At 44.4% G+C, this 26,595-nt stretch overlaps 1 protein-coding gene across 2 annotated transcripts in view; it reads left to right on the top strand.

Moving 5' to 3' along the window:
• The window catches only part of LOC119444205 (neprilysin-1-like), an 85,725-nt gene extending 60,713 nt beyond the window's left edge, over positions 1-25,012 (top strand). For both annotated transcript variants that reach the window (XM_037708643.2, XM_049664330.1), the window contains exons 7-20: positions 34-108; positions 1,491-1,633; positions 4,242-4,470; positions 6,395-6,493; positions 7,062-7,139; positions 8,563-8,672; positions 10,585-10,643; positions 11,301-11,352; positions 14,233-14,300; positions 15,475-15,605; positions 20,228-20,293; positions 21,512-21,613; positions 22,747-22,823; positions 24,787-25,012. In XM_037708643.2, the coding sequence (XP_037564571.2) occupies positions 34-108; positions 1,491-1,633; positions 4,242-4,470; positions 6,395-6,493; positions 7,062-7,139; positions 8,563-8,672; positions 10,585-10,643; positions 11,301-11,352; positions 14,233-14,300; positions 15,475-15,605; positions 20,228-20,293; positions 21,512-21,613; positions 22,747-22,823; positions 24,787-24,886 (1,389 nt within the window). In that variant the 3' untranslated portion in view covers positions 24,887-25,012. The remainder of the gene's footprint in view (positions 1-33; positions 109-1,490; positions 1,634-4,241; positions 4,471-6,394; positions 6,494-7,061; positions 7,140-8,562; positions 8,673-10,584; positions 10,644-11,300; positions 11,353-14,232; positions 14,301-15,474; positions 15,606-20,227; positions 20,294-21,511; positions 21,614-22,746; positions 22,824-24,786) is intronic.
• Positions 25,013-26,595: the final 1,583 nt, after the last annotated feature.

Below are 26,595 nucleotides of genomic sequence, written 5' to 3'. Positions count from 1 at the left end.
AAATGCACACCTTTTTCCCTTTCACGCGCGTAGATATTTTCCAAGGAGAGCAGCGAATCTGATCCAAGCATTACCAGCGTCAGTGAGCTCCAGAGTGACGTCGATTTGGTGAGGAAGCCTTTGTTCATCTCAGTGTTCCAAGCAATGAAAGCACAAATGCGGAGTGAGACTTGGAAAGAAACCCGAATAGTTGTTGATGACATAAGGATCTTTACGGGCAAGTTTTGTTCTTATCGGTGACTACCAAGAGAACGCGTACAGTGAAGTTGCTCTTGGCAAGTAGGCAACTTTGCTGAAGTATGAAGTTTGGCGAGCGCCAAGGGGAGGGGGGCACCTGTCGACCACTGTACTAGCTACACATTGGTCGACATTTTGAAAAGTTGCGCGACAACACTGTGCGAAAAGTGAGCTTTTTTGAAAAACCCACACCCTGTAAACGTTTTACGCACAGTATAGTTCTGATTGCTGCATACATACGTAACACATTTGTAATTATTTCATGATTTTACTGTCTCACATTGCGAACAAAACTGCCTCTGCAGTGCTGCTTTAATTGTATCAGTAGGGAGAGAAAACTGTAGGCATTTATGTAAGTCGTCCCTAGAGTGCTGCACTTATCATTGAAGTTAGTGGCGAACTTCTTGAATCACGAGAGGTCGAGACGCGCCACAGTCTAGGAGTGTATAAATAATATATGGCCTCCGAATATTTAGCGTTTCCATTCAAAGAGAACGTGATGCCGTTACATGGTGCATTCTCTCAGTGCTGTAAGTGTCATGCTGTTTATTGCCTCTGGAATCCAGATAAGACAGAGGTTCACAGGAAAATGGAGGCTGGAAGTGATAACCAGCGGTAGAACAAAGAATGCCCCTCGAGCCAACGTTTCGACAAGTGAAACAGCACCCGGACGAAGACAAGTGCCTTTGTTGAAACGTTGGGTCCAGCGAGATTCCTCATTGCTACTAAAAGTGTTTGGTGCTCTGCAGTTTCAACAGGCGATCAGGGGGGCGTGAAGGTGCAATCTTTCGTTGTCTTTTAGTAAATATACGCACAGCGCCGACTAAGGTAAAATGCTTTGAATTAAAATACACTTTGGCTTCACCACGGGAGTCTTCTTCACAATGACAGCAAACGGCGAAGTACTTAACTTACGTACGTGTTATCACCTGCTGTTTTCTTTCATTGGCGTTATCCTACAGGCGTCACCACTGGCTCATAAAACGCAACATGGCGTCTAATGCCCTCGCAGGGCACGTTGTGTCGACTAGGCACGCGATCAACTTGGATGACGCCTGCGTCATCGCCACTGAGCGAAAACAGATTCTTGGTTTGCACGCACAATCTCTCATTATTCAGGCCACGGCGTCCTACTTCGAAACATTTCATTGAATACATTTTACCTTAGTCGGCGCTGTGTGTATGATCTTCACCGCGATCAGACAAGATTTCGCCAGATCCTCGTTTTTATCGTTCCGTCTTTTGTTTCGTAGAGACGATCTATGGTTAACGTCTACCAGATATTGAATAACATATTCAGCGCGGCCAACGTTACCGTGGACATCAACGATACGGTGCTCTTGTCAGAACCGGCCAAGGTACGGCTACTTCTCAAGGCCTGCGGTGAATGGGAAAAGTAAGCCAATGCTGCAGTCTTCCTTTCATTTTTTCAATTACAGTTTTATTTTCTTTCTCGTCAAATGAATAACAGGTTGTAAGTAAAGAAAAAAAAAGCTGTGACAGATGTTCCAACACCCTTGTGGTGCCGTTCGAACAGCATTTAGACATATAGAAAAAGTGATCTCGATAATAAATACGGCGGAGTTTGCGAGTGTGCTGTACAGTTCACCATATTTTTATCTCATTTCCTTCGGGATGTAGTGGATTTAGGGGTGGCGGTGACTTTCCAAAGTCCGACAGGAGGGTTAGGAAAACGTTATTTACAGAAATGAGCAGACGGTAAAATCGTCCGAGGTGGGCGGCGTTCTAAAGTCCGAGAATCAAAGAAAATTTAATGCCTAACACAGAATTTGATTAGCAGTAGTAGACTGACCTCTTCTCTTAAACGTAAGAAATTTAATACAAGTCAATATATAGCAGCCACAAAATCAGATCATTTCTGCTTTTGAAGCGCATTCCTAAAAGAATGAGATTTCGAAAAGAATGAGATATCGAAATAAACCGCCGGTTGGTACAATTAAAGAATACAATCTTTAAAAAAGGTCGTTGCAGTTACTAACTAGTTGTCGCAGCATTCACTACCTTGGTATAACTGCTGCTGATAATGGTAGGGTTAGCAAAATTACTGACTAAACAAGGTAGCCACGATTACTAATGGGTCTCAGCTACCAACTCCAAACACAGTTAGCTCCACCGGATGCAATGCTAACGCATGTATCGCACCTATAACTCATATATTGGAGCCACTATTCTAGAGCATATCCGATATATGCATTATAGGCTAAAAACTTTGTGTCCGGTGGTGCTAATTGCGTTCGGAATGGGCAGCTGGGACCGATTAGTAACAGCGGAAACCAACTGCAGTTCTTTCAACGTAGTGTATGTTGTGACAACTAAGAAATAACTACAACTTCCTGCGCGTGCTTTCTGCGCAGGAAAAAAAACTGCTATGTTGCCAGGTTGCGCGTTGTTAAAAAGATACAAAAAGAAAGAAAGAAACAAACAGCATAACCCTACTTCGTTAAGGGAGCTTACTGACATATCTTCGAAGCTGTAGAAACTCTATCACACGTTTCTTGCGCGAAAAAGGTGGGACTTGGCAAGTATTCAGGCGTTGAGGATCACTTAACAGATATTTTAACTTAACTACTGAAGCTCTAACTGCGGGACCTGGCGTCACGTTATCGTGACGTCATGAGACAGAACAACATTTGTTGACGTCGTGTAGCAGTAAGGCTATAGGTACAATGATGTTGCCCAGAGAAAAATAAAAGAGAGTGCTGCGCGCGTTCCTTCCGTCCACGCCCGGGTGGGGCAGTTGCACTGATTGCAAGAACGGGGTTAGCCAGTGTATAATTACGTCATGACGCATGCAACCCTGGTGGGTACTGACACTGACCCCCGCGCATTCTAGAACGCTCCTTCACTGAAGGCTCCACCTCGACTCGAGAACGTTGATGGCAGTGCCGCCCATACACAAAATAGGTCAGCTGCGTTACAGAGGCACTCCACAACAATAACTGAGAAGCGTAGTGAGAGTGAACTCTGTGGAACACAACTCGTAACTGGAATGCCAAGCAAGATCCGTAGGGAACATTCACCTTGCACAAGTGCTGGGATTCAAAGCGGATAGAAGCATTAACTGGTCAGCTGTCGAGATAAGTATAAAATACGTTGTGTTGATAAAAAAAAAACACAGGGAAGAGACTGATAGAACCGGAGTTGGTACTCATAGATAATTGTTCAATATCGAGCTAGATGTTGTAAGTATAAGAAAGAAAAGATGAAGAAGAGATAGACAAAATGCTAGACAGCAACTGATTTACATAATACCTGACTAACTCAAGCAGGCTAGTTGACCATTTGTCGTCGCACCGTTTCGAAGGAAATGTAAATCATCATCATCAAGGAGAGTAAGAAGAATTTTGAGTCGAATATTGTTAGAAGATTCGGGGGTTAGTCTTTCGCAAAAGCAAATATTACATAAAATTATTTAAGTCATTTTGACTTTTGCCAGTATACTTTTATAGGGTTTAACGAAAAAAAGGGGGGGAAGTCAAAATTGTCACATCAGCGCTCCTCTATCAGAAAAAAAAAATTTTGCACCCTTAAGGGTACTGGGCTGTCCTATGGCTAAAACCATCACATTTAATGGGTGATATCAAATCCTTGATGGGGACAACTAAAGGATTCTCGTTTAGCGACTTTTTGTGGCAAGTGAACATGATTATAGTGCCGACTTACGACACGAAAACTGCATGAAATAAACTTCAACAGCCATCACTGTCAAGCTCTCGTGTCAGATGTTTTTCGTGCGCACTAGGTGGTCAGAATTACTACACAGCTTTGAACTACGGCTTCCCCATGGCACGTGCAGCTAGCTCGCTTTCGTGCACAAAAACCTTTTTTTAAGCAGCATTACGTGCAATCCATGGAACAAACAGGTACCCCTTAGGGTGCACACATTTTTGCTCTGTATAAATGGTAAGGACCGCGAAGACAGCTTCTCATTGTTCAGATTCGACAGTATTCAGGTTGCACTTCACAAGTGAATTCTACCTCAGGCACATCGTTTCGAATGTCCTCGTCTGGCACGCATTGCAAACGGTGGGAGTTGAAGTGATACCCAGCGTGCGCGAGCTCAACGCCGCCTTCAAGAGCAAAGTTCGGAGCGTGACGCAGACCGTCCTGCCGCAGACCCTGCAGTGCAACGCCGCCCTGGCCAAAGTGGCGCCGGCGGCATACAGCCGCTTCTACGTCGACAAGTTCTTTGACAAGACGAGCGTGCCCATCGTAAGAGACTTTTCACTGCAATGGCTATTATACCGGGTGTTCACAATTAAGCTTTGCGGAATTTGTAAAGATCGCCTGTGGCCGGTAGCATATTTCTTATAGTTGAGCTGGGTTATTCGAAGAGGCGGACATTAGTAGCACGAGAAATAGAAACACATATTCATCTAATTGCCAAAATTTGACTAATGAAATTCTTAGCTAATTAATTTACGACGCATATTGCAATTTACGAATTATAGCCGGCGAGTTTGCAAGACGCGTCCACTTGAACAGAATTTCCAGGATGACACCAGTTTCGAGATATTATTTCTTAATGTGTGGGACAAAGTACATGGGCGTTCCAGTTGCTTTTGTTCTTCAATGTATAAAACAGCATTTTGGTAAAAGTAAGTGGAACTACAGTGCATTTCTACGGCGAGTTTGATGGCGCATATCTTCAAACTGGTGTCATTCTGGAAATGCATTCCAAGTGGATACGCCTGACAAGCTCACCTGGCTACAATTCGTAAATTGCAATATCTGTCGTAAAGTAATAAACTAATGAGTTCATTAGTGAATTTTTGTTAATTAGTTGAGTATGTTTTTCGATTTCTCGCGTTACTGATGTCCCCCTCATCGAATAATCCAGCTCAACGATAAGAATTGTGCTACCTGCCGCAGGCGATTAAAAAAAATTCCGTAAAGCTTAATTTTGAACACCCGGTATAGACATTCCATGCAAATTTTCGTCGTCGTCGTCGGGGTCACCGTGAACTTCCGTATAAAGTCCAAGTACGATAAGATCCCATCGCGCGTACGCGCCGTATGTTGCGGGTATCACTATCAATGCTTCGCCTTTCGGGAGAAACTGCGACTTATTTGTATCAGTATGGCTTGTCAGAGGGGCGTTTCTACTTCAATTGTACTTCTTAAACTATCAGAAAGGTATCATTATTTGGTAGTTAGCCGTCCTGTCCAATGCGTCTAATACGCCACTTGCGTATTGTATACAGGCCTTCTTCCTGCATGCTGCTTGCAAGCACGTCGTCGGCATGTCTTGTCAGTTGTGCTTCAATCGGCACACCCATCTCCGAAAATGTGCCTTAGGCTCTGCTACGTGGGGAAGCAGCGCTGTCGTCAGGAGGTGCTGCAACAGTTTCAGTGTTGTAAACGCCAAAGCCACCCGCGGTGGTGGATTAGGCGTTGCGCCTTGCTAACCCCGCGAGGGCGCGGGCTCAAATCCCGCCCGCAGCAGCCGCAGTTCGATGGGGGTGAAATGCTAGAACACCCGTGCTACGTGCATTGTGTACGTTATAGAACCAGGTGGTCAAAATTAATCCCGAGTCCCCACTACGGTGTGTCTCATATCGTGATTGTAACATGCTAAAACCCCAGAAGTTAATAATTAATTGAACATTTGTTCTGCGTAAGTGCGATGCCTTTAATTGTGCAAGAGATGGCCTACATACACTATCTTAGTTATCGCGCATGAGCGATGTCAGCTTTGAAACGCTAGGCTGCGCGAATTTTCTGATCATTGTGGGCAAATGATGCACTCGCCAGACATGTATATTACTTGCTGCTATTATTCAATTGGTTTGACGATATGGCTGGAAAACGTTCGTATTTTGTAACCAAAAGAGAGGGGCACACATGGTTAACTGAAATCGGTTGTAGACGTAGTATACTCAACAAGCACGGCGAATAATAAACACTGTTTTCCATAAGTGGAGAGTCGTTAAGGGCTATAGCCTAGTAGGTTAAGAACTCACTTACATTTTGAGTGTTAAGAACACTTGTCATTACGAATGAACAACAGGCGCGTGCATACAAAATATGATGACTATGGCATTTGCAGCACGATGTTACTGAATTACGTCTTTATCGTATAGTGGGTATGTTCTTTGATTGAGCTGCCATATGTTTGTCACGATTGTACTTTCAGGTCCAGGAAATGGTAAACTTTCAGCAGAGCATATTTCGCAAGGAACTGCAAAGCAGCGACTGGATGGACGACAAAACGAAAGCGGCAGCTTTATCGAAAGTAAGTCAAAGGTGCTCACTGAACTGCCATTCGGATAACTTTCTCCTGTGCTATACAGATCTAAGGCACACGAAGCGCTTTTTGTGACGCCTTATAAAAATTACAAAGCGAACAATGTGGAGGCACAATGACGACATGGCTTTATGATATATCGAGCCCCTGCTTTCGGTAAAAGTCCGGTTTATGGTACTTCGGGAACGCAATCTACCGCTCTAGCATGACTTGTAATTTTATGTAGTGTTCCTGAGCAGCGAAGTATGCTGATAGTGATGACACTAGATGCTCAAAATCTTATTGTGTATTAAGAATACTGATGATCAATCATTCGAACCTATGACTGAGAGCTTCCTCCGAGCTACGTGAGATTTTAGCCGCGTTCAATAAGTGCAAAGCTTAAAAGTAAGTTTACTCTACAAAATCTATAGGTTGCATCCTATAGACATTGCATATGCTATAGAAACAATTAACTTTTAAGGGCACAATGATTTCTTTCTCCCGAGCGACACCGCAAAGTAAAAACCCCTGAAACTTATTTCATTTGCGTGTTCACTCCTTGGCCATTTTCAAGCTTGCCAAGATGTCTTCTGTGGTTGGTTATCCCCAGTGGATTATGAACGAAACGAAGATTTCTTTGGAGGCACCAAGCGTAAGTCAAAACCAGTCGCATCATAGTTGTCATTATTTTGGTCATTTTTATAGGACGTATTTTTAGATTATACCATTTAAAATATATATAATATTAAAAAAATGTTTGTGGTAGATTCCAACGTTCTAATCTTTGAGCCAGACTACTCGAAGAGGCGGACAATAGTGGCGCAATAAACTGAAATGCATAGTTGACTAATTTATTTTTTACAAAGTAAGTTCTCACTAATTACTCTACGGCACATATTGTAATTTACGAATTGTAGCCAGTTAGTGTACAAGGCACAACCATTTGAAAATAAATCTGAGGATGGCAGCGATTTCGAGATATCCGCCGTCAAACTTGCCGTAAGAGGTAGAGCTCCAAGTCGGGCTAGTTGGTTGACATGCCTGGTATAAATTTTTTAACTGCGCACGTCTTGTCTGCCTCGTCCTTGTCAGTGTGAGTTAGCGCAGTTAAAAAATTTATACCATGCTTGCCGTAAGAGGGCACTGTATTTCCACTTACTCTTTTTTTTCTTTAACAAAACACCTTTTTTGCGCATTGAAGCAAGAACATATCTGGAACACAAATTTATTTCTTTGCACAATTTGGGAATGAATATCTTGAAACTGGGGTCATATTTCGAATTCATTCCAAGTGAATGCATCCGGTACAATTCGTAAATTACAATATGGGAGTAAAGTAATTCGCTAAAAACCAAAGTAGTAAAATTTTGTTAATCAGTCCATTGTTCTTTTAAATTCCTCGTACAAGAACGTCTGCCTCTTCGAATAAACTAGCCCAAGTACTAGAATTGTGCTATCTGCCACAGGAGATCTTAAAAAATTCTGTATAGTATTAAAACACCCTATGAATATTAGCATAACTCCTGAAACGTAATGACGCTGTGTAACTAAGTTCATTATTGCAAATAAGCGCAGTAGACGGCGCCTAATGCGTCTATTTGACCTTTCTCGAGAACACCCTTTCTTATGTTCAGCGCGTTGCATTCCGTCCCAAAGCCAATGCGAAATCCAACTTATGACAGTCAAGGTCAAATAGAGGTCATTTATATTAAACCGCAACATTACCTGTAAGCTGCGGTGTTCTTGCCTACAAATTTGTTTTACCTCAATATCAAATAATAAAGAGTTGCCCTACCAAATGGGAAATAAAGCTAACGTGACTTATGTAGTGAAAATTAGGATGTTTGGGCAAGTTGATAACGTTTCATTTCGATAGTGTTCATAGCGCACATTTATTTAAAGAGATAAGAACCAAGCAGAGAGTGAGACAGCTATCTTTCGTTATCTGCCTCTGGCTTATTTCCTTAGATATGAGTGCGCGATCAACACCACCGAAATGACTTCGAGGGAAAAAGAAATGTCGTGCTATAAGTTTGATGCTATAGTGCAACTGATCCATGCGTTCAACGCTGCAGTCCGATGACGTCGGTGGAGAGCGTTTCGTGTACTACTACGTTGCATTTGCACGGCGAATCAAGGTCAGCAAGCTGCGCTCCTTGCGTCAGGAGGAGGACCCGGCGGAGGGGTGAGCTGGGCCTTCCGTCACATTGTGAATTATTTGTCGACAGCATGTTTTTAAAAAAAATTTACTAGAGGTAACCCTGGAGCTGCGATCGATTAGCTAACGTGGGAATGATGGGTATGTACTACACGGATTTGTCTAAGCTTCGAGCCTTGGCTTCAGACAATTTAGCATCATTAATTTTTGTACGCCTTATGTTTCCATGGCTCCTAAGCAATCATAGTTTCCGAAACAGGGCAAGCTTCAGTATGTCTCAGCGCGCATGCATAGTCATTGCGAATTGTTGCATTTATGAAGCCATCTACAGATCACGAAAGAAACGATCACTTTCCAAAATCACTAGGCCGTTTTAAGCCAGAAAGACTAAGTTTAGGCAAATTCGTGTGCTTCCCTTGATTTCCATGTTGGCGCGCGCGTCATTGTTGCGGCTACCGTAGACAATATAGCACCGGATTTCCTTATAGTGATTTTTGTAAGAAACTCCGTCCTTGTCGAGACTTTGAACTTTAGAAGCAAGCTCGCAGCCAATATTAACAACGCTGGCTTTCGATGGCATTGCTGCGCCCTTTCAAGACAACGGGCTGTCCGGGAGAGTAAATTGCGAGATTTCATCGCAAAAGCAAACGACCACAAAGGAACAGGCTCGATCATAAACGGGCATCGCCTATCCTATTCATTCATCTACTGCTTACCACTGTCGTCTGTGCTTCGCTGAAATCTGGTACTTTACTTTTAGACGCCAACTGCCCGCAGCAACACGTTCTTCTTAAGCACATGTCTAAGAGACTGCGGTTGTAATGTGTGTCCCTTCACGTATGCACTCGCGTTATCGACGCTTTTCTTTCGCCCCCCCCCCCCCCCCTTTTTCTTTTTTTCTTGAACCTCTCTTTCATTTCTCGCTCATTTTTCATTCTACTCTTCGTGCACTGTATAGCCAACCGGATTTTTTTCTGGTTTATTTCTCTGCCTTTCCTTATCTCTGTTAGCACTCTTTAGTCTGAGAGAATTTTGCGAAGTCAAAGGAGTTCATTATTAGCGCAGCAGCTGCTTCCAACAACCAAAAGTGTTTTACATTGTTTTGTGGGAGTTACGTGTTGAAATGAAATCGTATACACTAGACGTTTTGACAGGAAACGTTTCTGTAATTCTTTCTACTGCGTTCAATTTATTTTTGTAACATTTACTTGTGTACGGAACCTCCTGTGCAAAAGTAAAGGACCGCCCCTCCAGTTGTGACCTCAATAATTTGCTTCGTACAGTATAGATGTCACTGTTTCTGCTTTAATATGTTATTCGGGCTTATCAGCTGATGCCAACTTGAAGTTTAAAATATGCTGGGTGGTCTGTTTGTTTTGTAAGCGACAGCAGAATATAGACAAGCTGCAGAGCGTGAGATCAAGATGATGAGTCACACTCCGAGAGGGCAAAAAATGGTTTTTGTGTCATTAATGCCACAGATTTTCTATGAAGGTAAGAATAACGCACGTGAGCGTGGTTTCTTTGGTATTTCACAAAGATTATTGTCCAAAGCGGTGAACAGCGAAGAAGGAACCTAGACTGCTGGTATTGTCAATACTGTGTCTGTTTGTTTACAAACATTCCACATGTCTACAAGTACACTGCGGCAGTATTCCATAGTCATAGTTGCTTTATTTCTCTAGTTGATGTATTGTTGCTTCAGTTAATCGATAACTTATCTATCTCCCAGATTGCACGGATGAATGTGAATTTAGGTATAGTACAGCTTCCATACTAGCCCTCAAGATGGCATAGCCCAAAGATTGTGAAGTTAATATTCTAGCAAAAGAAACTTGTGCTTTGGGTCGGAGCAGCCTATATCATAAAGTGTGGACCTTACTTATGGTTGATCTAATGCTGGATACGCTTAATTTGATTGCACACCTTTGAATTTCAGCGAAGCATTCAACGCTGCCATGGTGAACGCCTTCTACAAGTGGACGGAAAACAAAATCTGTGAGGCATTATTTAGTGCATTCGCTCGCGAGGATATGTTTTGGTACTTTTCACATATCATGCACGGTTGTGGGAAAGCAGCGCTCACTTCGATGCTCTATGCGTAGTCTCTGACGAGAGCCTCTCTAATAATAAAAATGAATGAATGAATGAATGAATGAATGAATGAATGAATGAATGAATGAATGAATGAATGAATGAATGAATGAATGAAAATATGCAGCACAGAGAGGTTGCACAGCGCTAACCTCATCATTTTTGGGCAACCGGACTGAAGTGATGTTCCTGTTTATATGAACAACGGCAAACCATCATTGTGCGGTTGAAGCGCCATTCTCTTGAGGCCACTTAGGAGGCATTACATGCGGGCTGGCTTTGTTATCTTGTTTTCATCTCCATTCTTCTTTTATTGCATATACATCACGTTCACATAGTTGAAAATTGAGTACCTTATCTCCTTTTTCTTTACTGCGAGATAAACAGTGCACGTGTGTGCGTGCGTGCATGTCCTGGTGATGTTGTTGAGTGTCACACATGTGTGCTAAATAGGTGCAATTGAGGATGCAAATACAAAAAGACACCATTTTAGCGCCCTTAGTTGTGCTAACACCACCCTACAATGATCCTATATTGTGTTGCTTCGATTCTTTGCGACAGATATCCCGGCAGGCATCATGCAACAGCCCTTCTTTGACCCCGGACTACCCAAGTAAGCCGTGCGTTGCTAATTTAGGCATTTATGCTCTCTTTTTATTATAGTTTTCCTGCAAAGAGCGTTTCAATACACTTTTAAATGCTTATGTCGCAACATATACACTTTCCTTTGGAGTCAATAGTAAGGGCGGCAATTATTCAAACTAGATGCATTCTGCGAGTGGCTTAATTACTTTTTTATGGCAGAACTAAACATGTTATCTCATTAGTGAAAATTCTGGACAAGAACAGCCAAAATTTCCAGAGCTCTCGAGCAGAAAACAAGCGGTGAAATGCGTTTTGGCGAATATCCCATCAAATTCAAACTTGAATTCAGCCAACGATATACATAGATTCTGGTCGGCCAAGGCATATACTTCACGCATGCAAAAGTACAACCTTCTGGAGCCGAGTTTCGAATGCAAACGCTTCCTAGCTTTTAACCATGATAATAGTCATAAAATTTGAAACAATAAGGTAACACTTAGGGACCATTTCCGAAAGCAGTACCGAGGAGAGAGGCGTGCAGAAGCGTTATTATAAACAAAGCAGAATGAACCGGGTGCTAGGCTATGACACGTACTATCCACCAAAAAAGTTTACAGCCCAGGGGATCTCAGAAAGCGCTAAATATCCGAGCAGCCTTTAAAAGGAGCCAGTGAAACCGTACATCACACTGCTTGTTCGCACATACCAGCAAGGGCTGGAAATGGGAATACCAGGCTTCGTTTTGAGCCTGCGGAGATGTTCAGCTTTTTGTCACATCCCTTGGTCCATAGACGCTTTTGGTCGATAGTACATACTTACCAATCTGTTTAGCGAGGAGGGAAAGCGGAAGAAAGGAAGTTTGGTTCTCATTCTATCAATCTCTTCTTCTTTCCACTTTTTTATTGCGCCAAAAACATTGACAGTTATTCAGTGTGGTTTAAATATTCGTCTTGAATTTCAAACTGCGCATATTAAGAACACATGTACTTTTTCAAGTTTCGAGAGTCGTACTTTTCAATCTACAGACTCAAAAAAAAAAAATGGCAGAGATGTTGATATAAACCTGGCCTCACCAAGAAGTGTGGTCGGTTTGATCCCTGGCGCGGCGGTCGCATTTCCATGAGGACAATATGCAAAACCGCTCGCGTATTTAAATTTAGGTGCCTGTAAAAGAACTCCTGGTGGATAAAGTAATATTAAGTCCCCACTACGGTTATATATATATATATATATATATATATATAACGCGGAAGCTCAATGGTAAGAGCATTGCACGCGTAATAATGCGAAGACGGGGATCGTTCCCCACCTTCAGTCAGCTGTTTTTTCATCCATTTTCATTTCCAGTAATTTATAATTTCTTTAATTCAATTAGCAAGTACAAGTAATTTACCCTATGTTGTCTGTCATTCGTTGTTGGCTTCTTATGATGTATAGGAAATCGAGGGGGCCAGTATTTATTAGTCAAAGAATGACATTAAGGACACCATAGGGGCAATTTTCTAAGTAAATGAAAATAGAAGTGCAAATGTAGAGGCGATGATTGCACACCTTATTAGTCTGAATGCTTACAGTTAATTGTGTCAGTTTTATTTCACTGCAGTTTGCAGCCGCACGGCTCACCGGGAGCTCTGTGCGAAGCCTCACGCTTACCTTTATCGCCGCATAAGTATATTACTTACCTTTAGTTACAGCGCGCGACAATGAGATACAGCACCGCCTACAGAGCTGTGCTGGATTCCTTTTTTTTATTTATTAAGTGTGTGCAAGGAGATGTTGGAGCGAGATGGACGGCGCCACTCTTCTCATAATCCATATCCGACCTGGTTTTTATGAGGTCACTTAAGATTTTCCAGCTGTTGTGACATGAGCATCGACTGAATACCCTTTCACTCGCTGACGCAACTTTTTTATTGCGATAGCAATTATATGGACACTTCCACCTGATTTCTGCCGTCGGCGTCGCCGTCGCCGTCGCCGTGAGGTTCCGTATAGATAAAATCTTCGCCGCGCGCCGTATGCCCGAGCGGAAGCGTGCGGGGACGCACGCTGTCACGGAGAGCGAACGCATTCAATCTTCCACGCGCAAGCAAGGAAACGGGAAGCGAGCGCCGGAGGGAGCGGAGGGGGGGGGGGGGGGGCGCATTTCTACTCTGCCAACAACCGCGCTCGTCGCTCGCTCGCACCTTCTCTTATCTCCACACGGCTCTGACCTGTATGCGCTGTGCATTCGCCGCTCAGTTTCCGTTGAAGCGATAGACCGCACGTACCTTCGCCCACTGCGGCGTATATGCGCTTGCTGCCAGCGTTTTGACAGTCGTTGTCTGCTGTCATTCAGTGTGATCTATTCATGTTTGTTTGTGCGCGCTCACACCACAGTTAGTAATAGTCGGGCCACATTTTCCAACGCACGCTACATATGCAACGCGGCCCGGATCGGCAGTGCAGCGCTACAGGTGTGTCCCTTCGCACGCGCTGCCCACGGGCAGCGCTTCTCATCAACACCACCGTTTCACACGCGCCTTCTCGTGGTCATCGAGTCTCTCTTCATGTCGGTCTACTTACGCCGCAGCACACCTGCTTACTTAATCAGCTCATGTTTACTACAATTCATATTGCTACCAAAGCCACTCACCTTACTTCGTATGACATTGCTGTGTTGCTATCGCATTCACTGCTTCGCCCTTAGGGCGAAACTGTGACATTTTTTTCACTACAGTGAAACTAATTATGGAAGGAGGGATGAGGTCAGCTCCATTCCACACAGGAATGAGGAAGAATCCTTCTATCGCCGTTCAAATGTTGGTAAATGTTGTTCATACTGCGTCTTTTCTTACAGCTGGAAAAGGAGTAAAAAATCGGAGTTACAGCGTGCATTTCACAATGACAGCCACACTTTTTATTACAGGTACATAAATTATGCCATCCTCGGCTACATAGTATTTCATGAGATTACTCATGGATTCGACAGTCAAGGTGAGAGTGCCGATCACTGGCTATTTCACGAGGATTCAGTTTTTATTTATTTATTTATTTATTTATTTATTTATTTATTTATTTATTTATTTATTTATTTATTTATTTATTTATTTATTTATTTATTTATTTATTTATTTATTTATTTATTTATTGCTTAACATACAGGTATTAGAGGACGAGTAAATTATGAGCACCTTGTGCAAAAAGCACTTCTCCAGAGAAGTGTGTTCTTGCATTTAAGATCCGACGTCTCAGAGGCAGGCTACGGGTTCTGCTGCCGGGCACGTACTCGAGAGTCGAGTTCGTATGCTCAAGTTTTCGATTTGTATACGAATATGAGAGGAAAACACTGTCATACACGGGAGAGTATAGCACGAAGCTATATGGGAAACTTATTCGGATTTTTCAGACAGAATGCTTCGCACTTGAAGCAAGACTATTCTTGTACTGGGATCAAAATTGAGTCCAAAACCTTCTCGGGGCAGTCGCACTACAATATTGGCTAACTAGAAGGCTCGCACGTCACAGAGCGAGGCCGCATTCATCGAGAACTCGAAGCCCAGGAGAATAAGTTTTTGTTGCAGAACTGGGCCCATATTTAAAACTGTTATGCTAGAATTGTTCATTAGAGAAAATTCCAGCCAATCTCAATGCTGGACATATCACTAGCGTAGGCGACCGGCCAATAGTAATATCGCTCAAGAACGAAAACCTTTGTGAATTCGGCATCTAATTTTGTCATGGAATAACAATATTTATGGAGAAAAAAGAGCCTTTAACTATCGAATAGAACCCCCAATTTTTTGTTGTTATTAATGATGAACATATTACCATGAGAGCTAAATACCGTAGTCCTGAACTCCGCATTAATTATACAACGGCGGCCGCTCCGGATAGGAGCGTGATGCAAGAACAATCGGATGCGGTTGAAGTGAAGACGCAAAGAGCCCCATGATGTCGACATTAATCCGGATCCCTCCACTATACAGCGTCTCTTTTACACGGTGAGATACGTATATGGCGTTCTATTTAATAATCGAAGCTACTTCCTCTTCACCCACGTTCTCATACATCCTTATCCCATTAAGTTCAAAAGTTTTCCCACTGGAGCACAACTATGTGGTCAGCAACCAGACGCTAATTTCCCGGCTGGCATTCGTGCTTCGTATAGGGAGGCTGTATGACGAGAAGGGCAGAAAACTGGACTGGTGGACTGCGAATACGGCACAAGTATTTCGCGACAAAGCCCAGTGCTTCGTGAACCAGTACGGGAACATCACAGACGCCGAAACTCAGATGAAGGTGAGCGAATTTGTTGTCACCCCGAATAGATGAAAAAAAAAAAAAAAAAAAATCCGCCTGCATTCCACCCTGCGAAAGTTGATGTACAGCGCAGCTGTTACCGATGTTACACAAGCACAACCGACGTTAGACAAGTATACCGTCACCCTAACTGACGTTAGACGACATTAGACAAGCACCACCCCCACAAGCGACGTTATACAACCGCAAACTGCTGATGTAATTATTTTATTTGGACAGCGTTTGCCACAATGTCGATTACGGTCGCAGCACACGGTGTGCGACAGATGCGACGGGCAGACCGCCCACGGATCATGGGCACACACGTACGCGTCACGCGCGCACACAGGTGTGCGGTAGTGCAGCATACAACTTCATTCTTGTAGGCCTTCCGCCAAGCGATGTTGAACTAATTGAATTTTTCAACTTAAATTGCGTCAGAAAACTCGTAAAGTACACCTTTTGCTATGTTCACACTACGTTCGTGAGGCGCCGATCTTTCATAACATGCGTAAGCCGAAGCGCAAAAAGCGTATGCGTCTATAGTTCAGTGTCAGAAGGTAAATGTACCAACGTGCGAAATGCACGCATAAATAGTGGGTGAGAGTGTTAAAGGGTCGGCAACTTTTACGGCTGTGATATTACGACCGTTACGACACAGCAAATGACCGATATGCTTTCGGTTTTCAACAACCGGGGACGCGAGACTTCCGGCCTTCCGTCTGCAGGCAGCTCCGGCCGCGGGAAGTGCCATTCCGCCATTCCGTGCGCACGATTTGTTGGCGGTGTTGTTTGCCGCCAAGTCCGTGAAAATTTGCGCAGTGCGCCTTGCGAGACTGTTTTTATTTCGTCTGGTTTCTTCGCTGTGCGTTTGTGTGCAGTGTAAAAGTGTGCAAAATGGATTCACTGGCAAGCGACGACTTGTAATTGAAGAAGTGCGTCAGCGACCCGTGCTTTTTGACCAGCGTCTGAAAACGTACAGGGACAAACAACGTCAGCAAGACGCTCCGCCGAGGAAATCGATGGCCGCAGATGCGTGCTCAGAACGTCGACCAGTGGTCTCACTGGGTTTCCAAAGAATTCGAACCTGCTGCGGTGACATGCGCATAAAGTTATGAAACATCGCAGCGCCACCAACTCGGAGCTCTACGAAAAGCTTGTGAAAGTCGCCGTCGACTGCCCTGTCGACAAATACTTGCCGCACCCAAACCCTTCTGCATCGCCTTCGTCATCTTCGGGCGATTGAGTACATGACTATAAGCTCGTTTAGAGCGTGAATTTTTTCGATCTCGGCCAGCGCTCTCATGTTGACAGGAGTCATATTAGACCGCTGGTGACGTCGATTCGGCAGCTCCCAATTTGATGGGCCTCTCGTAAAAGCCGTAATTTACGCAGCAGTAAATGTGAACAAAGGTGTCGGCTTAACTGCCGTAACGTTCTTTTTTTACAGCCGTTACGTTCGATACGCCGAAAGAGCTGTTACGCGCGTTACGAACGTAGTCTGAACATAGCATTACACACAAGCTGCAGACATGATAGCTTCGGATTGTAAATCAAATATACCAGAAAACATAATTATGTTACGCGGAAACTCAAATACAGAGCCCTTTTCTAGCTGCCGTTTGAGGTTTGTCTAAGTGGCCACGGCCGCTAGGTATCGGTACTGTTTTTGGATGAGCACGAGCTGACGAAAAATCCCGACCAACTATAGAGGCTAGCAGCTTCACTGTAAGACAAACAAATAAGTCAAGAATCAGTCGTAGGCCACAGGCAGTTTGAAAGGGTGATGCGCAATTCTCAGAGATAAACGTTTATGTTCTTAAGCTAGTTTGTGCGTAATAGTAAATTATTTCAGTGCGAAACAGGCGCCCATAAATAACAGATACATATAAGCGGGACAGACGCTGACTTCCAATTGCTGAGACGTGTGTGCACTTTCGCCCGTAAGCTCAGCCATGCCGGCCATCCCAGACACGAAAACCGCGTGAACTCCCCATTGGATATGAAACATTGATTACGCATGTTTACACCGAACAAAGGAAAAATAATTATTTCTGATTGCACACCTCTTTCGCCATTAGCCCTCTGCTATTGGTCAAATGTTTTTGGGCTGCGCCCACTTCGTCTTTCTGTTACCCGACGTCAAAAAACCATGATAGTTCACCACGCCAAAGTGACGCGTACGCGTCAAACATGCATTAATATGCCGAACAAAACTGAACTTTATTCAGAATAGCGGGGGACAACCCCGTTCCGAAATGAATAGAAGACATCTGCCCACCGATCACTCTGGCACTTGCTACTCGGAGCTGCCGGAGAGAACGGGTTTATTTGCGGATAATAAACATTTTTACGGGGCAATATAACATTTCGGCACGTACACGACAACGGTCTCCCAACTATTCTTCACTGAGGACACATTATATTGGCATTTTTACCCTTCCGGTTGCACGCCTTCGCAATTTTCGACCAGCCACCGGAAGCTAAACCAGGGTGAGCGGGCCAATCCCAAACGCCATCATCCCCCTCTTCATCCAGTTATCTACTTTATCTGTGCTAGCTTAGCCCCCCTCCCCCTCCCCTTTCTCGAAACCCTCTCCACTTCTGCGTGCTCCTCCCCTCTTATCAACCTGTGGCGACGAGCGACCACGTAGGCCGGTAAAGTTTCAGGGCTCTCGCGGGAGAGAACAGACAGACTTTACCCGGTCTACGTGGTCGCTCGTCGCCACAGTTTGGTGACCTCGGACGTGATACTGCCATACGCTCCTGTGGTAGAGACGACCATGGACCCAGACCAACGCTACGAGAGCTCAAGGCCAGAACCCTTCCGACGAACGCGGTGAGCCCTCCTGTTCGGCCATCGCCGTCCGCCTCCCACAGAACTGTACCCAGCATCCTTCGGCGTGGTTTCTTCAGGCCGAATCGCAATTTCAAGTCGCTGGTATCCGCTCTCAAGCCTCAAAGTTTCATTACGCCGTTGCAGCGCTCTCGCTCGCTGCCATTGACGAAGTAGCAGATTTGTTGAACGCCACATTGTCTACCGTCGCCACAAACCAAATCAGATAAGCCCAACCTGTCAAAGCAGGTAATGCTGCTCGCTTTGAAAGCAAACAAAAGTGACCTCCTATAAACGAGGAAAGTGTTGGATTGAAGAGAGAGAGAGAGAGCAAGGCTGGGTGCTGTTCAAACGACGCTGCGGGTCACCTCCCGGTGCTTGCGGCGGCGCTTGCGTAAATTTGATGTCAGGAGATTGGAATAAAAATAGTTTAGAATAGTTATACAGGGGCCCCCAACAGTTCTTGTTCGTGCGGCTTAGTGACACTCGAGTACAGAATGCAGTCATTTGCGTATAAGCGGATTTTACGTGGCGTGTTGGATATGACTTGAATGACGTCATTTATATGAATAAGGAACAAAAGGGTCCCAATACTGAGCCTTGGACGCACCTGCAGCATCACGTGAGCGGTGACGACCGAGAGCGGTCAAATGTAACACATTGAGGTCTTAATCATAAGTAGTCTGTTATCCACTTGACTAATCTAGTACCATGTTTACCATTTAAAAAATGCCCCGAGTATGAGAATTAGCTTGGTGTGACAAATCATATCAAATGCTTTCGTATAGTCGTTAAAAGCAGCGTTGATTTGACCACATAAGTTCAAGGATGAGGCAATGTCATGACTAAATTGACTAAGTTGAGTCACAGTAGAAAACTCAGGTCGAAAACCATGCTAATTTTTTAACAGAAACTTGTTGGCAGACAGGTACGAAATGCTATACTTGTGAAGTATGTGTTCTAGCACTCTGTAACAGGTAGGTAATAAGGATATGGGTCTGTAATTGGAAAGTATTTCTTTCTCGACAAACCTTTTACGGCGACGTCACACAGATAGCAGGAGCTGAAGTTCGATAACACTGACGACGGGCTGCAGTCTCCGTCCTCGATAAATTCAAGCGAATGCATGCAATTCTCTCTATCACTTATCACACTAGTTAATGTGTGCCACTGTTGTTATTAAACAATTGGCCTACAATATTTCATATCTAGCTAGTGCTCTGCCCAATATTAGCATGTCGATATCTTCATTTTTACACTTAGTACGAACCATAGAACAGCGTTACATATGCAGCCTCTCTCGCGATCCTAGTTTTCTGCGCTGACCGAACAAATCATCAGAATATTTTCTTCTAGTGAAAGTTAAGCTTCCGAGAGAAGTGCAGTTTCCTAAGGTCTCTCTCAACAGCACGAAACAGAGGGTGCAGAAGTGAATAAGATGCACATGCGATCAGCAGGACCAATTGCTTTAGAAGCAGGCTACCCGTGAGATAGACAACGTAGTTGTCAAAGGCCAATAGCCTCTATTATATAAATTACACAATAGGCGAGATCCAAACGATGTGAAACTGCGAGAATCATTCGCACATCGCGTTATGCGGCGGTGGTTCATTACGCTGGTAAACGTCTTGTCCGCTTCACTGTGTCTCGTGTTCCTTTAAGACATTTGAAGGAACTTCACTCATCTAGAAAATTACGCCTCCGTAATTCTTGTTCTCCATGTGTAACTGCTGCATATATGGGTCAAAAGTTCTATTTCCGTATTCAAGGAATTTTTTTCTTCTAGCTGCCGTCTTCTCACACGCTGGGCGAGGACATCTCCGACAACGCGTCCGGCCGTCAAAGTTACTTGGTAAGTTTATTTTAAATGTCTGTCTGAATACCGTACGCTCACAGCAAAATTTTTCTTTCGCTCAGACAGCCATGTCCTGAATCCCCCTAGAAAAGTGTTTAAACGGAAGCGTGGAAGCTCGCGGTGATATTGTAGCGCCCAAGAGAACACTAGATCAGCGCGTCATGCTTTGGAAGCCCATATTGCGAATCGCTATAGTTTTGACGATCAATGTTTCTTTTGTGTTTCTTTTTTAAAGGGCACGATTTCCTTTTTCTGCTTCTTCCGTATTTTTACTTTTTGCACCGTTATTGGACGAGAATGACCCATCTTAAATTGCTCGAAAACTCTTCTCGCTAAAGCATCATTTTAGCTTACTCTACCGTGGTCGACAGAAACCCCAGCGAAGGCCTATTACTTCCATCCGTCGGAAAGTGTCATTGGTATGCCGGGTGGCCGAAATTGTCTTTATTACGAAAGTTTAGTGGCGCAGAGTGAAACTTCGAGCACAGTTCTCGCGCAAGAAAAATGTGTACCGATTCAAAGCAAACTTGGTTCTTCCCGTGCAGCAAACTGCGAAAATGTGGAAATTAAGTTGTTTACTCGCGTCTATTGTAGACCGAATAAAGTTGTTTCACTTACTCACTCACTCTGAGCTCATCTGTAGAGCAACAGCGCATAAAACCACGGACGAACGTAGAAGAGACATGGAAGAATCGAGTATGTCTCTTCTATGTTCGTCCCTAGTTTTACGCACTGTTATTAGATGATCATGAATAACCAACTAGGCCGAATTTCCAAGCAAGTGAAGTCTAGGTTTTTCCCTTGCTTGTTCCGATATCGGGATGATACAATGATAAAATCTCGTACAATGGGCGTGTTCTCATTTTTTCTTTCGTCGTGTAATGGTTAACCGTTTGGTCTGTGGAATACAGACCATTTCATATTTTCAATTTTGCCTCTAATTTCTTATAGTGAGTAGCTAACTATATTCTGCCTGTGAGCTGGTGATATAGCCTCAGATACGAGATCGGGGGCTGTGTTTTGAAATGATTCGTTTCCTCAAATTCATTTCATGCCATGCGTCACTCTTCGAGGACAATTCTGGCGATAGAGGTGGAGCGGCTTCGTGAGAGCCAAATACGAAGGCTGGAAAGGAATAGAAGAACGAAAAGAAAGAAATGCGGCCCCAGCCCTGCTTTAACGGCTATAAATCTGCACTGCCACTTTTCCGCGCAGGCATTCCAAGCGCTGATGCAGCAGGAGAAGGATTCGATGCAATTGCTTCCCGGTCTTGAGTCCTACACTTTCGAGCAACTTCACTTCATCGGTGCTGCCCAGGTGCGTTTACGGAAGTTCCTGTCAGAGTTCTGTTGACCAAATGCAGGAAGTCCAATCGTTTCAACAGAATCTTTAAAAAAATTATTCCATATGTTATGTTCATTGTTCAATGTATGTTCTTGTATTGTGGTATATGGTGTATTGTGGCGGTCCCTGCGTTGTTTTTTGTTTCTTTTTTCCCACGGACTGCATTAAAATTGTGTGCCTCCGTGGTAGTGTGCCACGACTTTTGAAAACTATGCGAATATGGTTTTATGTTTTACAAAAGTTTTTTTTTCTATTTCTATTGCAAGTAGGAACGGAGTAACCGGGGTCCCTACTAAGCGCTCACATCTCCTCACATAAATTTATTTTAGAATAAAGGCATTTAGAACCTCAATAAACATTTGTGCGATGGTATAAACTCGCCATATTTATTTGTATTTGTATAGTACCGGGTATTTTGACGTATACTAATTCATAAAAGAAGTGCATTAGGGTTTCTTTTCCACCAAATAATCATGTGATAGTAACTGATTCTCTTCCTAAATTCTTTAAATTACGTTTTGATATATATATTTCTGTCTCAATTGTCGAACTTAAGTTAGTCGGCGTTCAAGGCATGTTCCTAAATAAGTGTTTCGAACGTACCGCTCATTTCGAGACCCATCTTCTGCGAACTTGCGGGGAAACGCTCTTTAAATCCTTATTTTCACTAAAAGCCGCGCAGGACAAAGCTAGATCAAAGAGTTTTTAGTTTTGTCCTGCAGAGGGCGTAGCTTATCTTCGTAGCAGATCTTGGTGACGAATATCTTGAAATGTGTGGTACTAAACATCTCTGTGCATTAACCAGCTTCAATGCCACAATCGCAACATGCACTCGCTCGATAATAACTGCTAATTTATCAGTTCTTATCACATAAGTTCCTGGTGTACATTGATGGTAACCATCTTTCGCCGGGAAATAATGACCTTTCATCACTCTACTACACGGGTTGCAGTACTTTTGCTTTATTCTCTGAAACGTTTCCACATTTTGAGAACTTTTGTGGGCACGCGTATCAAGAATAACAACGTTCCACTTTGCTAAACACAGTATACTCTTAACATTACACACAGTATACATAACCTGCCACTATAATATTTATTCACAGCCATGGTGCAAGAAATATGACCTGGCTAAGAAGAAATTCGTGATTGAAGAGGACGTTCACTCCATCTCTGAGCAGAGGTAGGCCGTTTCATGCAGGGGTGAAATCCATATTAAAAGAGCTAGGTGTGTTACGAAGGCGAGGGAAGAAAGAGGAGCTCGTTGAAAATAAAGTGAGAACACCTATTCAACAAGCATTTGTTAAGCTAGACCTATTCGTGAAAACAAGCACCAGTCAGTAATGATATAGTGAAATCAGCGAATGTGCCCGGCTAATGACAGACACCTCTTACGAACAAAAAGCTTCATGAATTCAGCCCTAATTCCTGACATACAGTGCTACGCTTTTTTTTTTTTTTTTTTTTTTTGCTGTGCTAAAATGTAGCGTAAGTTTACGGCGGCCGCACAGCTCTCGCATAATCATTTTTATTGCTATAGCAATTATATGGACACTCCAAGCACATTTTTGCCATCACCGTCGTCGTCGCCGTGAGGTTCCGTATTAAGTCCAATGGCGATCAAATTGTCGCCGCGCGCCGTACGCTGTGAATGCTAGTGAAAGCGTGCGAGGATGAGCCGTCAACCGCAGCTTAATCTCGCGCACGCGAGAGAGGAATGCCGCCGGAAGGGCGCGTTCATCGCTCGCGCGCGAGAGACGGGGAGGAGGCGACGAAGAAGGGAAGGGGGTGGTTTGTTCTGCTCTTGCGGCTGCTGCTCACGAAGCTGCCGCGCGGGCGCCGTATCTTGAAAGCGATCTGCGATGTGGCAGAAGTACGCGTCCGCGGCGGCCTCATCTTCAAAGTGATCTACGGTGGGACAAAGTGCATGAGCCGAGTGCTGGTAGCTTCGTATGCGCTGTGCTTTCAACGTTTAGTTCGCGCTGAAGCGAGAGCCGGCGCGAAGGTCAATTTGCTCTCTGCCACTGGCGCGCTTTCTCACTCCAGCGTTTTGACGAGTTTCCGTGGTCATCGAGCGAGATGTCTTTGGGTTTACGTGTGCGCGCGTGACACCATGCTTGTTTATTTAGTTAGTAAGCATATATTTACAACTTTATAAGGTCGATAAAACTACTCTATCCTTGCTTCGTATAGCTAGCTGTCTACTGATTTGCTATCGCAATCGATGCTTCGCCTTTCCGCCGAAACTGCGACTGTTTGGTTTTGTCTTTCGGTAAATATTACCTCATCATATTGTTTTCATCACTAGCAATTGCTACAGAATCGCTAATGTGTCTGAGTTCTTTTTTCTTTCGGCACTGCATAAGGATTTGTTCAAATCCATGTGAGATTCCGTGGCTCTAGCGCACAGCAACAACCAGCTCATTATGGCTATGAGGCAAGTCCTCATAATTAAAGAAAGAAAGAAAGAAAGAAAGAAAGAAAGAAAGAAAGAAAGAAAGAAAGAAAGAAAGAAAGAAAGAAAGAAAGAAAGAAAGAAAGAAAGAAAGAAAGAAACAACCATGCGAGACAGTTAACGGGGTATGAGACATTCATTATCTTACGTACCGGACATATTTATTTTGAAGGAATTTAAGTTCAAAGAATCGCAAGCGGCTATGGCTGGCGAATTAGTGCTGCTACCCATGCCGCCGAGCAAAACTCGAGACATCGAACGCAAGCGACAGCGGCGGACTGCGGGCATACCGTCAGTGACGTCGTTCTCTCCATCGCTGCCGAACGTGTCTACAACCTCATAATTGAGAAATACTTTAATGAGCCCTCGGGATTAGCCAGTGATGAACACCGGTGCGCAACGTTTCAGCTGCGCTGGTTAACCATCTTCACGGAGTGGATGGGCCGACAAATTTTATTGTCCGGAACAGCCCCGTGAATGCTGAAAAGTAAGAGCGGGGCATGCGAGTGATATCTAGTTAAAGAGACCTCTATATACGGGCTCACGGCGCCAAATACTACAAGCGCTCCGTTTTTTTTTTTTTTTTTTTTTCTTTGTCTGCGTTCGTCCGGTTTATCGTTGACGTGGCAATACGGCCGACTGTCCATGGTGATGTTGCAAACATTGTGAAACCAAATGAACGCTCTTACAGGGTCAACGTGGCTTTGGGAAACACGCCCCAGTTTGTATCCGCCTTCAAGTGCCCGCCAGGAAGCAAGATGAACTTCGCGAAGACGTGCAGGGTGTGGTGAAAGGAGCGTCCCTTCTCTATACGTATCTCCCAGGCGTCACGTATACCAAGACTACCTGCTGCCGCGTCTTCTATCCGCGGTCCGCTAAGACGCGAAAAACATCAAACGTGTACAATAAAGATCACTTTCATAAACACTTTTTCGAGTTCACCTGCGATAAGGAGTAACACAGTACGCTCTTACTAGGGCAATGGTCGTGCTAACCACCCCCGCACAGTTGAAGAAACTGATACTGCGTGCGCGCGTGCGTGCGTGCGTGCGTGCGTGCTGTGTAAGTGTGCGTTGAATTATCATTTGTGGTTTCTGCAAGCGGCCGTGACTACGTGACGCTTCCCTAGTGCGCACGCGTGTCTACGTAATTTTCTTTTTTATTGCGATAGCAATTATATGGACACTTCAACCGGATTTCTGCCGTCGGCGTCGCCGTCGCCGTGAGGTTCCCTATAGATAAAATCTTCGCTGCGCGCCGTGTGCCCGAGCGGAAGCGTGCGGGTACGCGCGCTATCACGGAGAGCGAACGCACTCAATCTCCCACGCGCAAGCAAGGAAGCAGGAAGCCAGCGCCGGAGGGAGCAAGGGGGGGGGGGGGGGGGGGGGCGCAATTCTCTGCCAACAACCGCGCTCGTCGCTCGCTCGCACCGTCTCTTATCTCCACACGGCTCTGACCTTTACGCGCCGTGCATTCGCCGCTCAGTTTCCGTTGAAGCGATAAACCGCACGTACCTTCACCCGCGGCGGCGTATGCTCGCTGCCAGCGTTTTGACAGTCGTTGTCTGCAGTCATTCAGTGTGATCTCTTCGTGTTTGTGCGCGCTCACACCACGCTTGTTCATTCAGTTAGTAATAGTCGGGCCACATTTTCCAACGCACGCTACACATGTAATGCTGCCCGGATCGGCAGTGCAGCGCTACAGGTGTGTCCCTTCGCACGCGCTGCCCACGGGAAGCGCTTCTCATCAACACCACCGTTTCACACGCGCCTTCTCGTGGTCATCGAGTCTCTCTTCATGTCGGTCTACTTACGCCGCAGCACACCTGCTTACTTAATCAGCTCATGTTTACTACAATTCATATTGCTACCAAAGCCGCTCACCTTACTTCGTATGACATTGCTGTGTTGCTATCGCATTCATTGCTTCGCCCTTAGGGCGAAACTGTGACATTTTTTGTGTGTGTGTCATCTTTCTTTTTTCTCATTGTGTAGGGTTTCCAATCGGACGTTCTCGCGATCGGTCGGTCGGTCGTTTAGTCAGTCAGCATACTTTAAAATATTCCACGTACATCGACTTCATGATCTTTGTTTTCGAAAATTTCGAGCATTTGCCTATAACAACAACGCATATAACAATTCCCGCGTTTGTGCTAATCTAAGCTTAAGACCTTCCTAATTTTTCATTGACATCTTTTTGCCTTCTGCCCCTGTATACCCTTCTTTAATGTGCGTGTACGTGCCTTTTGTGCCAGCTGTGTGTTTTCAATTTCACTTTATGTGTCATTCCATATTTCACCGGACATGCGGACTAATATGCCAGGGTTTCAGCCAGGCTAGCGTTCTCTAGTTTCGCATTTAACCTTGCATCCCTCTCTCGCTTTCTTTGCCCAGACGAGAGTCTTGTACGCCGTGCAGCACATAAATGTTCCTTGTTAGAGGAAACCTTGCTTTTCTGAGCTGCAGTAGCTTATCATAGCAAGTTTATCGGCATGTTTGTT

This window comes from Dermacentor silvarum, chromosome 3, assembly GCF_013339745.2.
Source record: "Dermacentor silvarum isolate Dsil-2018 chromosome 3, BIME_Dsil_1.4, whole genome shotgun sequence".
Classification (NCBI taxonomy): Eukaryota; Metazoa; Arthropoda; class Arachnida; order Ixodida; family Ixodidae; genus Dermacentor; species Dermacentor silvarum.
The sequence above is the reverse complement of the archived record's forward strand: the minus strand, read 5'-3'. Positions and strand labels throughout refer to the sequence as shown.